General features: G+C 43.2%; 1 protein-coding gene across 6 annotated transcripts in view; it reads left to right on the top strand.

Annotated features, from left to right (window-relative positions):
• The first annotated feature begins 774 nt into the window (after positions 1-774).
• The window catches only part of LOC138189828 (protein groucho), a 154,428-nt gene continuing 139,179 nt past the window's right edge, over positions 775-16,023 (top strand). For 2 of the 6 annotated variants that reach the window (XM_069132015.1, XM_069132014.1), the window contains exon 1: positions 775-1,714. In XM_069132015.1, coding sequence (XP_068988116.1) covers positions 1,652-1,714 — 63 coding nt within the window. In that variant the 5' untranslated portion in view covers positions 775-1,651. Of the gene's footprint in view, positions 1,715-11,137; positions 11,230-12,661; positions 12,775-12,877; positions 12,929-16,023 lie in introns of those variants that run through there. The other 4 variants (XM_069132017.1, XM_069132016.1, XM_069132018.1 and 1 more) reach the window with 4 other exon arrangements.

Below are 16,023 nucleotides of genomic sequence, written 5' to 3'. Positions count from 1 at the left end.
TGAGCACCGTTGAATCATCTTTCACTAATACAGAAATGGTAGACGTTGGTATAAAATTTCACAACGTCGACATAATGTGAAAAAAATGCTGTCATTAAAATAATTCACAGACAGCAAGGGCGAAAGAGAACGAGGGAACAAAGAGGTAGGAAAAGAGAGGAGAGATGAAGAGGGACAGAGCAAACATATCACGTTGATCATGTACATAATAGAATCGATGTATGTATATTGTTCGATTGCGCCATGCTTAACGCGAATATAACCGTTCATTTGAAACCCGATTAATTACGGTCAACTAAAACGGCCCTAAAGCTATGGCCGGGTCACTCATCGCGTCAACAGCGCGCCAAAATCACGATAGACATATCCTCGTGCCTCGCCGTTGGTCGATAAAACAGATTAAGTATACGACAGAAACGACAGGTGCTATGAAATAGAGAGTGCCAGAAAGCAAAAAGCAAGAAAGAGCGAGAAATGAGAGTGGGAAAGAGCGAGAGAGAGAGAGAGGGGGGGGGAGAGAAAGAGAGAGAGTGAGAAAGAGAGAAGGAGGACGTACCGATGTTTTAACGAGCCGTGATTTTCGTGCTCGCCTTTTCGAGACCCTTACGTAACGCGACTTAATTGTGAAGGAGCTATCGCGCCGGTTAATACGAGCGTCGAGAACGAGGAGAGACATTCGAGGGGGTGCTTGGCGGGTTTAACTGTGGAGTAACGGCCTATCAGAGTGGGGGAAGGGAAAGATTGCTTTGGAGGGGATACCATCCCCACCACTTGCTCGTCCATCAGTCGCTCCGAGGCCGTTGTACAGAGAGGTTTGTTCTTGTTGTCCGTCTGTGCGTTTAACATTTCGTGTTTCGCTTTCACGTTGCGTCCGCCGGTTTCGTCCGATCGGTGCGCTTCCCGGCTTTTTAATTCCCACACGCGCTGTTGTATCGGTACCAGAGGAGTTTTCTTGCGTAGTAACGGAATAGACGTGTGCGTGCTAGTGTTAGTAAACTTAACCTCAAAGTGTGGCGGCGGGCCACTGTTTCAGTCGTAAACAAGCAAAGTGTAGTGTCTCTGTGTGATGGTGTTCCAATATTGAGGAAGTGAAGCCGTGAATACCAGAGGAAGGAGAAGCAGTTTTCCTTCTTTCGTTTAATCCGAAAGAAAAGGAAGCTTTACTCGGCGTATTCTTATCGCGGTTCTCGCCCTGTTTTACCGACCGGATAAAGGGCACGCCACGCTCTCCGTACCCAACGGGATTCTTCGTGGCGTCGGCGTCACGTTTAACCTCGATGAACGTAGAAGGCGGGTCGAAATAAGTGGTGACAGTAGAGTAGGTGTCGTTCGGAAAGGTGAAGTTACATGTTATCGATGAGAATGCGGTAGTTGCGGATGGCAAACACACCGATGGATCATCTTTGTGCATCCGAGGCGGGGACCTTCTTGATCGAATCGCGTCGACAGAACCGCGGACAGAGCCGTGCTAAAGTTCGCTCGTCTTCGTAGCCCACGCGGGCGATTTGAATCGAAGTGTTTTTGTTTATCGTTGTTGTTGTTATTTATTGTCGTTAATGTGTTGCGTGACATGAAGCATACCGCTTACGTGTTTTAAAAACACATATAAAGGTGTTTGTATTTTGTACTAATTTGAAACCATAGAAAAAACATGTATCCCAGTGCTGGAATCAACGCTGCTGCTGTGGCTGCCGCCGCTGCTGCTAGGCATCCGGTGAGTAAACCAATTTTTTCATCGATTTTACGTCCTTCATTTTCTTATGTTTATTTAACTATGTACATCCGTGGAATAATTTGTACGCACATATTTCCATCGCCTTTTGTTACCGTTTTACACGACAAACAAAATTCTGTTAACAGAATAACGGGTTAAACTATCATAGTTTATTTCCGTATGTACCAAAATTCAGAGAAACCTTTCGAAGACTTAATTCTCGCCGCGTTACGCCTTTGTTACGCAGTTTAAACGATTTGTACCTCGTAAGGGGAACCCGCGCACAGCTTAGCCACTTGGTTCGAGTTTCACGTGTACTGTGCTGCGCGTACTGCGCGCGATTCTGATCACGTTCAGTGGCGTAGAAACCAGTGTAACGCCTTTCGACAATCGGTCGTCGATCGGATTACGAATTCTCTCGCGTTGAAATTTTTGCGAACGCATGCCAGCCGATTATGGAACGGGATCGCGGTCGTTGTTACACTCGTGTACTAGGGAGCGGCGTGGTCACGTCAAAACATTCTCTCGATCGAAATAGAAACGGCGGCTGATCCGCGTTGGTCGAACACGCGATAATAATACCGATCCGTGCGCGGTTTCTTCGCGCGTCTCAGTTCGCTGCCACTGATACGGTCACGTGCGTCGCGGTGCACACATTTATCATGGTTCGCGCGTACGTTACCCATATAGGTTATGTACGTGTCGGATACACGTGCCTTTGGGGATTGTATATACTGTATCGCGCGCGTACATACGTGTAACTCTGCCTCCTCGTTTCGAGATTTCGAGATATCGGACCGCGGCGAGAGCGTGTTTGCGCGCGCGGCCAGAAATCCCGTCACGATTTCGATGTTAGCCGTGGACCGTGTAAAAGCCATTTCGTCTCGCCGCATCGCGTCGCAAGGGGGGAGAGCCTATTGATCCGTGAATCGGAGATCCATGAATCAGTTATGCGAAACTCCTTTTTCTTCGCGTGTCCCCTCTCTATGGATTTCGTGTTCGGCTTATAATAGCTGCCACGATTAAACCGTCTCGGTCGTAGTACATAACCATAACGATGTACAAGATCGGACGAGATTGCGCTCGCGTATGTACGTGTAGACCGTGGAAGCATAGTTTCACGGCAAGTTTAGTCGGTGAAATTCTTGCCGGTCGATGAACAGGATATTATAAACGGTCGGGGAATGAAAAACGGAATAGCGTGACTTTATGTAAGCGCGTTGAATGTACCGGCGTGTGATATGTTTATTGCATTTATTCCAGCGCGACGATAGAAGCGCGGAAATGTCGTTGTATGCGATTAAACGTGCGACCGGGCGCATTAACGCTAGTGGACGCAATATTTTCACGTTTAGGGTGACGCGGGAATGTAACATTGTACGTTTGCCAGGAAAAAATTACATCATTCACCGTTGCCATTATATTTGCCCCGGCACCGATAATCATAATAATTAGAGGCGAAAGCAAAAAAATCAGCCATTACTTTGTATTATAACGGTGTGTTGTCGGATGGAAAGGGACCCCTCGGATAGAATAATGAAAGCTTCATCTGGCCCATCCCTAATAACAGGCGTTACACCGGATGCGGCCCGGCGATATTGTAGCACGTGGTGAGCAGCGGGAGGGGGCGAGAAATGCGTCGAATAGAGAAAGACGGAGAATGAAACGGGAACGAACAAAGAAAAAAAGAAGACCGGAGGGAGGAAAAAAACAGTACTGGCAAAAGAGTCGAGGCTGCCCTCGAAAGGCGGTGACAATGTTGTGGAAAAAAGGTGGCTCTGTGTCGAGTGCCGTGAAGAAGCAAAGAGGGACAGACGTTGGCGAGGAATAAGGATGAAAGATATAGTTGCTTCGCTTTTTTACGTACGGGATAAGGGGGAGGCGTACGTCGGTGACGAAATAGTAGTGCATACACGGTATTAGACGAACATAACCTTCTGTAAACCGTGATATGCACTCGCGACGGGCCCTGATTCGGTAAATATTGATGCGTTTAATCGGCCCGTTTGCCTCGACGCTTGTGTAAACGCGGTTCGGTGCGCGTACAGATGAAAAAACTTTTGTAAACTCGATGAAATCGAATATATGATACGTCTATCTTTATTTTTTTTATTTTTTCATTTCTTTTATTATTTGTTTTGATTTTGTGTCTCGTTTTTTCGCTGTCTATAATATAATATCGATCTAATAAAATACGTGCAAACAATGCGATCTAATTTCACGGACCAAACAAAGACATTTGACTTGGTAAATGGCAGGGGAGGGGAACGTTTTGTAAGCAGCGTGGAACGATAATCGGGGCGATTTTAAGCTTCGAAGCCGTTCGACGCCACGCTGCACATGGTAATGCGTTGTTGGAGGCACGCCGTGCCGGGACATGCGAGCCGAGGCGAATCGAGTTGCGCTGTCGGCACGGAAATATGGAATCACAGTGATATCTTGAGCGTCACGTCGTCCATTATGCTGATGCGCCCGGTAAATTTCACGCATTATACTCCCATTATATGTTTCCTGACCGAGTGGAATCGCGATCTCGTGCTCCCGTTCGCGGTAATTACACGCTGCTGCTTCTTGTTCACCGGTGGGGAAAGAGAGGAATAGCAGGGGAGGAAGCGATTGTTTTAATTTCTGCCTCGTACCATCGCTGCCGCGTTATTGCTTTACGTTTATATCTCCTTTCACCGTGTATTTGTTTATTTCCTCTTTTCTCTTCTCGTTTTACTTCATCAGTCATTTTTCACGCATACATACAGAGTGGTTCGATCCTATCGTTGACTCGATATACCTCTGTGCGTTTGCTCGTTGATACAATTACCCACGTTGAACGAACGCGACGACCGGAAAAAATCGTTTCGCGCGACCTACTGTATCGACGAAAGAGCAGCGTGTCTGACTGGGTTCGATGGAGTATAGCCAAATTGTATTCTCCTATAACGTTTATTCGGCACCTGGGGCGCGTATTTCTTTCCCCTCCGGCTCTCGCCTATGTGACGCGACATATTGTCTGTTCCATTACTCTCTGAACTGGCGCCCCGAGATTCACTTACGCTGCCCGCTCTCGTGTTATTCTACACGAGACCGCGCTAGTACGACCGTAAAAATCTTGTCGATAAAAAGGGAACGTTGTATCGGGCAGAGGGAAGAGCGTATCGAAGTGCAGTAAAACAAAGGGTGAAAAAAGAAAAGAAGAAGGGAAGAGGAAGAAGTGGAAGAAGAATAACGCAGACGGCTCGTTTCCGATAAGAACTTTCAGAGAACGTAAAAAGACGATTCTTCGTCGATACGGGAATCGTACTGTTAAGGTTCATGGAACGGATACCGATAAAACGATTTGATTTGCTCGTGCACGCTCGCCTAGTTTTCTCTTCAATAAGGCTGAGATAATTAAATGGACGAACGCCCTTTATCGCCGGCTTCCCGTTTATAATTGCTATTTGTAAGAGTTTTTAATGGGTCTCTCGATAGTCGACCGTACCCGGGGGCAGAGGGAATACAGAGATCTGAACTCTGGCTGAAGTAGCTTATTACGTTAAATGGTTTTCTTTCCGATATCGGAGGCGAATTAATCAGCGAAGATAGCCGTGGATCTTCTCTCGTGCTTCTTTTTATATCTTTACTTCCTCACTTCCGAAAAAAAAAGGTAGATCGGACGAGACAGTTTAGCTTAGCTTGGATGCAGGTGCTTGGTAGGGGGAGGGGACGTATAATCCGAGGGTAGCCGAGCGAAAGAGACGAACAACTGCAACTGGGAAAGCATCCCTCGTCTCTGCCGAAATAATCCCCCTGACTGGCGCAACAATGGCCAGAAACGAACCCCCGAGCGTGAAGCGTAATACCCGAGTCCTCAGGGTGCCGTAAATTGGTCCACTGGGAGTGCAAAGGAGAAGAGAAGAGCTGTGTGGAGTGCTTTACCTATGGACCCTCGTGGTTACTTTGCCACCCCTCCAGTTCCGTCTTCTGTTTCAACAAGGAACATCCTACTCGAGAAATCCTACAGCAAAAGCTCGTTTCTTCTTTATTGCTTTACAATCGTTTTCGTGCGCTCGTCCGTTTCAGAACCATTCGAATCCTCCGCTCACATCGATGTTTTATAATTTACGAACTCATGAAAAATGTCTTATAAATTGCAAAGGTAACGAGGGATAGAAATTTCTTGCCGTCGTTCGATAGTTTGCGAAACATGCGATGAAAATCTTCAACCGAATCGAATCGATGATAACAACGTACCGTGAAGAGTATACACTTCCGGCTTTGCTGGCAGACCGAAGTGCTCGCGATTTCAAAATGCTCATACCGTTGCGGGCAGATGGAAATATGTAAACGTCCGCCGTATCTCGTGGTCAATAAATATTGCCCATCGAGTAAATTTGTTTGCATTATGACAGTAGTGATGGCTTACACGCACGAGAAGGGTTGGATCTTTTCTTTCGCGTTTCGGCGAGACATTCGTGCCCCGTCTGTTTGTCTTCCGGCAACGCTTTTCAGGCAATTATTTATCTTTCGGCCGTGCCCTCTATAGATAGCCCTGGTGAACTGGTAAAGCTAGGGGTTCGTTCTATCCTCGTCGAGCTTTCTCAGACACTGCCCGTTTCAACCGAGCTACAAGGGTTCCTCGAGTGTTCGGAACATAATCCATTGTGCCGGAGCGATTGTGTTTACGTCTGCATGCGTTTTCAAGTGGAATGGAACTCCGCTTCCACCAGGACCCCCTTCACTGTTCGGTGCTCGTTTAAATAACTCTCGAATTGCCTCCACCATCTTTCACTTCTCCTTTTAACTCCTTCGAAAGGAGAGTTCTACCGTTTCGTACGTGGTCCGGGCAATCTCGTGCCAGTATATATTCCTCGATCGTTTCCTCACCGCTTAATCTTCCGTCTCTGAAGCTGAATCGCTTCTAGTATTAACCTCGCGATGAAGTGGCTGGCAAAGTGGCGATTCCTTTCAAATAGCACAGTTCGAACACTCGTTAAGCAAGCGTTTCGATCGAGACTACGAATTTCTCCATCGTTCCTCCGGTAATGGCTAACGATTCCTCGAATCGTGTTTACACCCATCAACGCTTTATCATCGTTGCACGCAACGTCTTTTCAGCTCAGCCTTAATTATTCATAACATCTATGGCTGCGATAATCGGTCTTGTGATAGATTACACGTGCAATTAACCGGATTCGCGTCACTAATAACTTCTTCCCCCGTGGTTGGCAAAAAAGAATGTTGAGAGCGATGGGAACATGTCCGGGGGAAGGGAACATCGCGCATTCGATACGGAGGACCGCTCGCGATTTTCACGGCTCGTTAGTCACGGCTTTATAAATCGAACTATCCTGGAAGAAAAAAGGGAAAAAACGTGCGCATACTTGCCTACGCTCGAATGTATGCGTGCACCTATATCCAAAGACACACGTATATATCACTGACGAAGGCCGCGTGTATATGTGTATTTCAAGAGGAATGTGCGAGTGCATAAGTATTTCGTGCACGTTCGCCACGAATAATGCGTGCAGGCACTTGGCAAGGAGCGACGGATACCGTGGCGTAGCTATACACATGCGCATGAATATACATATAGTCACCACGCGAACGTTCACGTGTGTACACGTTCTGCATGTATACAGCGCGATAAATACGCCTAACCGCTTTGTAAACCTCGCTGGAAGGTGGATAGGGGGAAAAAGAAAGTCCGAGGAAGCCTCTTCAAGTCCCCTCGGACTTGCTCGTACAGGAGAATGGCACTAATTGGCATTAGGCTTGGCAGTTTGTCGTGTTCCCCCTTCTTTGAGCCTGCGTACGCTGCTCCCTGGCTCTGCTACATCACGCTGCCGCACACCGGAGCGTTTCGCGTTTCCATGACTCCTCTTCCGTGACTGCAGACATTTCTCTCCTCGCCTCTAACCCCCCCCCCCCCGCACCTTTCTGCCCCGTGTAAAATTGCTCGCGGGCCTCTCTTTCTCTCTCCGCAAGTCCATACAATCGGCTATATAGTATTACTTATCGCTGCTGGCGGCACGCACAGATCTGTAATATCGATCGCATATCCACGATCGCGCACCGCTCTCCCGTACACTTTTTCGTCCTTTAATCCTGGCGCTTTGGGACTCTGTAATTTCTCACCGCGGGGGGTTATTATCCTGCACCGGCATCGATGCCACGAAAAATGCCACGGCCTTCATGGACGATTCGGGAACGTGGTTCTAAAGGAGTTCGAATAGGTGATTGGCTTTGGTGACGCATTCACCAGGCTCGATTGTAGGCTTTACTTTTTCTGTAGTATTTATTAGACTGCAAGATCAGACAGGAAATTGGCCAAATTAAATAGAGGTATAAGTGATCGTGTTGCGATATTTGTTGAATTCTATGCTTCATGGGCGAATATATTGTTTACATTTCATAGGGAAAATTGATCGTACAGGTGTTTTCAGGTTTTGAAAAATAGTCAAATATTGATATTGATCTGTATTATATTATACAACCGTTTGTTACATCAGATATCTCCAATATTTTTAATAAAATTGTATATTTCGAGGAGAAAGATTCCAGGTTGAAATTCTTATGGTTTTATTTAGATATTCCGATTTTTATATTCCTGATATTTTCATCTGTTTTGATAGGTAATATATCTGAAATAAATGGATGAGAATGTAAAATGTTATACAACTATTGGCAAATTCATTAGAGGAACTAAATGGAATTTTTCTGATTAATAATCACGAGGATTTTAAAATCACTATTATGGTTTCATGACACGCTTCAGACCGAATTCAAAGTGCTGAATAATACAAGTTTAAAGCGAACCATTTATGAGATACTGCTACTCCGAACAATGGCGATAAATTTACTACTTTTTTTTAGTACAGAATGGTGATTTTGACTTCTATCACACGATATATTAGATTTGCCAGTCGTTATTCGGAACGGAAGCAGTGGTTAATTTATCGATAACGTTTTACAATTCTTCTTAGAGATTTGAAAACACATTGATCATTTTAGGAATTATCGATATCGTGAATGCAATTTTCATTGATCGAAAAGATTCAGCTGTACTTAGGTTGTGTATTTCTTCTGATTGATCGAGTGGACATTTTCTCGAGATAAATTTTGCAATATTAAATTATTCAAGTATCTTTTACTTTTTATTCATCCGTGTGTTTGTATCTTATGAATATTACTTTATTCACATTTATCGCTGTGCTACTATGTTTCATTATCCCAAGATTAGCGTGGCATTAGGTCAGTCTATTTATAGCTATTATACTCGTAGTTTTCGAGTCACAGAAACTTTTTAATTAATTGTAATATTTTCTCTAATTGCCCGAAATTGCACTCATAATGCATTAAAGTATACTTAAAAAAAGAAGGATCTTATTTCGTCACCAATTGTGTACTCTAAAATTAACTTCCTCTCTCTAAACCATTCAACATACTCTAAACTAATATTTCTAAACTAATATGGCCAACTCTACCGATAGACTAAACTCATAACATAAAAGTAAAGAGAAAACAGCTTGTGCTGGTAGTTAAAACGTGGCACTGACAGGATTTTGCCCATAACACCTATAACTCTCTACAAGTGAAAATCTTTTTATGGTCGATGATTCCGCGAAGAACCTAAAACGAAATACTCTAGGGATTTTCTTCCTTGCACCGCCTTTCAAGACCACGAATAGCGTCCAGCCACGAAAACTGTCTGAACGTTTTTCTAGCGATATCCTCGAACGACACTCTCGTGAATTTTCAACCACTGCTCGTTCACTTATATACATACATAGGGTGATCTGGAAAAAAGAGCGAAGCAATTTAGGTGTATACGGTGCCTGAAGTGAAAATGTTGAATTAGCATAGAAATTAAAAAATTAACTTTGAAAGAGATAAAGTAAAGTAAAATAGCATAGATATTTATTTAAAGCTTCTTTCATAACTCTATAAAATTGTTTTACGTCCTTATGTTTAAATTCATTTTTCATCGCGAATTTAATTTTCATTACTTAAAAATGCTATACGTATGCTGACAAATAATTTTCATAGACAAATAATTGTCTGTCTCTGTATCGTAAAACTCTACGTATGTGTTTGACTTAAATTATTACGAAATATTTCCCATAATTTTCTGAGATTTTAGTACGTGTTCTACATAAAAGCGATACCGTAGTCTAGCTAAGACAATCGTATCAACTCAAAGCGACGTCGAACGCAGTAAAAATGAAACGCATTTGTAAAAATGATTTGGGATATTTTGATTAATTAATTTTCAATCTCTCGTTGACGCGGCTATAATTCTTTCTCTCGATTTTACAATTACTGTGTACCTCAAAATTACTCGAGCCGTTCTTTCTGGATCACCGTGTATATACGCGTCTACACAGGGATATTCTTTCCGAATACGTCTATCCGGTCGGCGGCACACTGGTTTTCCGCAAACCCACCACGCTATGCAAATATTTGTCGGACGTTCGTCGGGCCTGGTGCACGCTCCTTCTCCATCTCCTTCTGTTCCCGGTCGTCGTTCACTCTGACGTATCTCTTAGGCCACGTCGTCATGGATACCGTCTACAGACGGCCGTGGAACGAAGGAAAAGAGAAACGTCCAAATATTTGCGTTCGACTAGCGCACACGGATACTAATCAGTTTCTTTTAGGCGCAGGACAGTGACACTGGCTGGCCTGAAACTCGCTGGACAACATTCGTATTGTTGTTCTGTTACTTCTGTTACGAGTCTATCCAGATATGCACACGAACGAGATCATAAAAACAATCCTATAGGTATTCTCGTGGCTGAGTGTAGCTCGTATATAGCTTGCAATGTAGCTGGATGTTTTTGTGGTTTTTGGGAATGTTTTCTTTGCGGATACCTTATTGACGTTGAATCATGTTACGAACAATTTTTTTTGGTAACTACATTCACTGCAAATCTGATTCTCATTATAACGCTATAACGCTGCTTGATAAGAGTTATTATGTATTTTTATCGTTGGTACATTTGTACATTTATCGTTTATTTGATCAATAATTCATTAAGGTGCAATTGGCACAGCAATTAAAGTGCAGGGTTAGAAATGTCTTTGTCGTGCTTGACCGAGATCTCGAGTCCTTATCCCCTTGAATCTCTGCCAGTTTGCTTGTTCTGGCGCCCCGTTATAAGTAAAATAAATATTGTATATCGAGAATTTCCCACAGCGGAAGGAGTCACCTGAAAGAAACATAACGCCTTTTAACGTCAAGGAGTCTGCTTATGTAAGTTGTAATGTTCGCCGCTAAACGATACCGGATTAAATTTTCGAAACAGTCGTTATTTCAAGGCAATGGAACAAATAGTCTAACAGCTATTTTACGATCTCTTAAGTGTTGGTTTCACCGGCAATGTCAAAGGAACAAAGTATATATAAAAAGAGGTCGCGACCGAACGACGCCAGTTCCATTGTCTTCGACCAATCATCTTACCATTTGTGATTGTAGAAAATTGACGAGGAAAACTCGAGCTGGAAAAACTCGCAGTTTGTCACGAATAGAAAAACATATGGTAATTCATGGAAATGTGTATTTGAATACTTGTAAACATCTTTTCTGAATATATTATACGCGTTATAGAAGGGGTAATGTATGATGTACGAGATAATAAGACTACCATGTTCATATCGGAAAAGTTTGAAACAAATACGAATATTTATATACGGAAATTACACGATGTTTGAGTTTCTCTTCGTTTCTCATTTACATCTAAATTTCATTGTACGAGTACACAACTAAGATTCGGTTCTCAAGAAACTGATATCTTGCTTCCATAAGTTCTAAAGTAAATTTATAAAACAGGGTTCGTAATATTATTACTCTTCTGCATTTTTCAATTTATCAAGTGAATATTAATAAACCTTGGAATATTTAGTGGCACTTCCCGTTAGCATTAATTATACGTTTAAGACGACCATTCACGTTGCTTATTAATATTTTAGTAAACACACATTGTAGTAAGTATCTGGTGACTTCTATATACATCTTCAGATTGGTTCTCTCCACTCTTCACTATTTAGCAATCAATTAAATTATAACTGTCCGGTGAGTCGCGAACCTTGGATCATATTAATGCACAAAGTGGAAGGTTGATTAAAGAATTCTAGTATGATTGCGATTTTGTTAAATTTTTATTTAAAATTAGTATGATGGTAATTTTGAAATCTTAGAATGGTTGTGATTTGTAAGTCTTATTCTCGAAGCGCTTGGTATTTATATCCCAGGGGTAATTACTGAAAATTCTCAATGCGAGAATTGATTGTAAATTTTAATAAATAAAAAAAAAATATCCTAGGGGTCAATCTAGGGAGTGTGTTTTCGGCAACGTTTTTTGTGAGGTGGGAATGCGTGTGTCTGTCCAATCGTGTGACCGTCGAAATGTCGTGCGTGTCTTGCAAGTTGTGCGTCATGTGCGTATCTAGTGGAGGGTGCCTTTTTTTTTTTTTAATTTAGTTGTTTACATTCACAATTTGTCCGATTTGGACATTTGGTAGAATTTTTTGACTGTTTGATTATCATGTGGGTGGCTACCCCCAGCGGGGTACCATCTTCGTGTTTGTTAGGTTATATCCTTTATGAGATCTGTTGGGTGTTTCCTTTTTAGTCTTCTTTCTATGCTTGATGTGTTGATCGTCTGCCAGCCGGTTCGGGTGCGTTGCTATTCTTTCTCTGTACCTTCTTGCACATCTTCTAATCTCCTCCTTGACCGTTGGTATTCCCAGGTCTTTCCGAATGTCATCGTTTCTAACGTACCATGGGGCGTTTACTATTGTTCTAAGAATATTTAGCTTGCATTGTCTCTATTTTGCTTATATGGCTCATTGCTGCTGTTCCCCGTAGTGACATTCCGTACGTCCAGATTGGTTTTATGATCGTTTTGTATATTTTTAATTTATTTTCTATGCCTAGTTTGGATTTTCGACTTGTTAGCCGAGGGTGCGTAGTTTAACATCTCATTAGTCACATCGTCCTGCGGTCTATTGCCGAGATTTTTCTTGGTGTCGAAGTTTATGAAACGTTGTTTGCTATCAAGTGGACCCATCCAGCGCTTAAAATGGTAATTAAGTTGTAGACTTGATCCGAGTTGTAAACCTTATAATGTGACAATGTGGAAAAGTTTTCAAAAATAACAGATGTGCTGTCCGTAATAATAAACAATAAATACTCGTGACTAATTGTAGTGTTAATGATATTTCAGAGAATTTTCCACGGTAAGTGTCGAAATACCTTCGTCGTCTGTTGTATAATAAAATACAGGAAGCCTTGGATAAGCTCATTTTCAATACAGTTTCGTATCATCGATGTCAAACGAATCGGATATATTACCAGCCTTCCTCACCGTGAACTCATCCTCTATCTTCGTCTTTGCTTCTACGTATCATCGTCCGTCTCTATCTCCGTTTCTCCGGCTTTTATCAGTCGATTGAATATCGATTAAGTCTGTGCCGCTTTCCATTGCATAATTGAATCGTATTCGTGTTAATTCATCGTTATATCGGCTCGTTGAAAATAAATTGTCACGTTCCACTTCAGTGGCTCGAGTTTCTAGAACTAATCTGCATAGCACGTGTTCTTCCCCCGTGCAAAGCAGAAAAAGGAAAGAGGAAAAACGTTTCACGCAGATAGACAACGAACCGTTGTAGCGAATTTTGCATAGAGAAGAAAAAAAAAAAGAGAAAGAAAAAGAAAAAAGAAACGTACGATCGCGATTAGAGATTCTGTTTGTTAGTTTGCAGAGAGTTGTTTTAAGCTTGGTTAATGCTGAAAAAATCTAGGAAAGACGAGAAGTGGCTGGCTAAATGTGGCCCAACCGGATCGAAGTTATCCACTCGTAGCTCACGCTATCGGATTATCAAATTCCTGTTTACGGTCGTCGTGTCAGGTCACACGTAAATGCCGAGGGCCTGGCTAATCCAGTCCTTGGTATCTACTATATACCACTCATCAAGTATTCCAACGACAATCGTTGGGAGCCCTAACCGTAAACGACCCTCACTGAGCATCTCCCTTTCCCCCCTCCCTAACTGAACAACACAGAAGGGGTCCCTATTATTTTCCACGAGGTCGTCCGTGACCACCTCGGGGGTCCCTCTTCGTGATCGGTCGTAATTTTTGGAAGCGAGCCGCGACCCTCGAGGGCTTTGGGGCGTTAAGCTGAATTAACATAAGAGCGTGTGTGCAAACAGAATGGCTCGGGGACAGCGTGTCCGAGAGCGAGACAGCGTGACGAACGAGACACCGTGTTGGCCAGAGACGGAGAAAGCGCCGGGACGTGGCTCGATGAATGGGGAGAGAGAAGGGAGAGCATGGTGGGAACACGTGTCCCACACGGAGATAGTTAATTACTCGTTTGTGCACGCTGGCTCGCTCGCTACCAGCAGCCAGCAGGCTAACTGAGACGGAAAATCGGTGAGCGTCGCCGACGAAGCAGGATAGAATTATATACTCCACTGTTGCGGGAATGAGAGCAGTCGAGAGCTTCGTAGAGGAACGAAGGAGTGAAACCGCTCGAACGAGAATGGTCACTGGAGCGAGAGAGACGAGAATAGCGCACGGGCACGGGGATCGAAACGAGAGGGAAGATTGTTTCGAAGACAGAGACATCGGGCTGGTGCGTGACTGCCGCGGGAGGGAGACAGGATATTCCTGTTTCATCGGGCCGTCGAGACCTACGCTCGCCACACGAAGGTGGAGAAGGTGGCAGCGATGGAACAGGGTATACGAGGAGGAGGCGAAAAACGAGGATGAGGTTAATGATATACATGGGGGCTACCGTATACTACCGGCTCGATCCCATCTGTGGCTACCTTGTCTCCTTCCCTCGCTTCTTCGCCTTTCCTTCTTGCACTTTACAGCGTCTTACTTGCACCGCCGTTTCCTTTTCGGAAGCTTCGTATGCTTCTTTCGCTCCTCACCGGCGAACAACGTTATATACGTGTACCTGTAGCACTCTCTGTTCTCTACGTGCCTAGGTTATACGACTAAGGGTACGGGTTCTTACGTGTTAACACGTATTCGATAGTGTTATTGAGTCCGATCTTTGCACTTGATGTATCGCTTTTGATTAATCCGGAAAGCCATGTAAAAGGATCGCGTTTGTCAAGATTAGATAAAGACGGAGCACGTGTTCTAATATTAGACGTGGGCGCAAGGGATTTATCGGCTCTTTGAATTTATCATTTATTTTGAAACGGTGGAAAAACTGTTAGACGTCGGAGATTAATATGTTGGGTTGTGAAGTAAATCTTTAAAGGAAAAGTCGGATAGTTTACACGTGTACGATCATATCTTTATTCGTTTTTTTTATAATGTCCTGTTTTTAAATTCCTTTTTCTGTTCATTCACAAACAAGTGTAATTATGTCGAAGGATTGTTTTAACCGTGTTAGAGTGAAAACAATCGTACGAATCGATAATTTTAATCTAAAGCTCGTTGACGATATAAATAAAATCACCTTTATAAATTAAGATAGGGTATGTATAATTGTCGTTTTAAAAGTCCACGCAACAATTTACAACAACAATCTTTATAAATAAAATACTCAAGCGTGATTCGATGTATTTTATCCACAAGAGCGATAAATGTAATGAATTAGTTTCCATCGCAATCTCAAAAGCAAGATACCGTTTATTTTACAGTTATAGTAACCCTTCAGACATAATTTCAGTCTGGAACTTCTTCGATATTTATTTATACTACTGTTTCAACAAATCAATAATCGAAATAATATTTAGTATTAAGAACTGAAGCAGAATTAAAAGCTAAAATAAAGAATCAATTCCGATATGTAGTGGAATATATAGATAATACAGTGGAATGACCGTAGTCTGTCACAAATGTGATTCGATGAAAATTCGAGTAGCTTAATTACTCCACACACACACGCTAAAACCAAAAAAAGATAGTGCTCGAATATTTTCTCAGTCGAATAATTTCCAGTAGACACACGCGCACGTATAGCTCTTTGATTGTAACTCGTACAGGATTCGTACGAGGCGATTTCTGATGCGTACGCAGCGGCAGAGGCAGGGAAAATTGTGCAAGCACGCGCACAACACGATTCCGCAGCCAGTTTCGTAGTCGCTAGAGCGAATATTGGTATTCGCTACCAGCGTTACAAGACTGCGCACGCTCTGGTGACTTTTCGAGCGGCAGAACGCGCGTTCCGCGGGGAATCCCAGTTGTTTGAGCGGGAAGAGGGACAGGAACTATGCGCGGTGAACTCCGTCGCAGAAATGCAAGCACATACACGCATCAACGAAGTCGAGCGAATCTCATGCGGCCGGATCTTCTCTGTTGTGCACGA

The sequence above is a fragment of the Bombus flavifrons genome, chromosome 2 (assembly GCF_040668555.2).
Source record: "Bombus flavifrons isolate JBK064 chromosome 2, iyBomFlav1_principal, whole genome shotgun sequence".
NCBI lineage: Eukaryota > Metazoa > Arthropoda > Insecta > Hymenoptera > Apidae > Bombus > Bombus flavifrons.
Note: the sequence above shows the minus strand (reverse complement) of the source record. Positions and strands in the feature narration are given on the sequence as shown.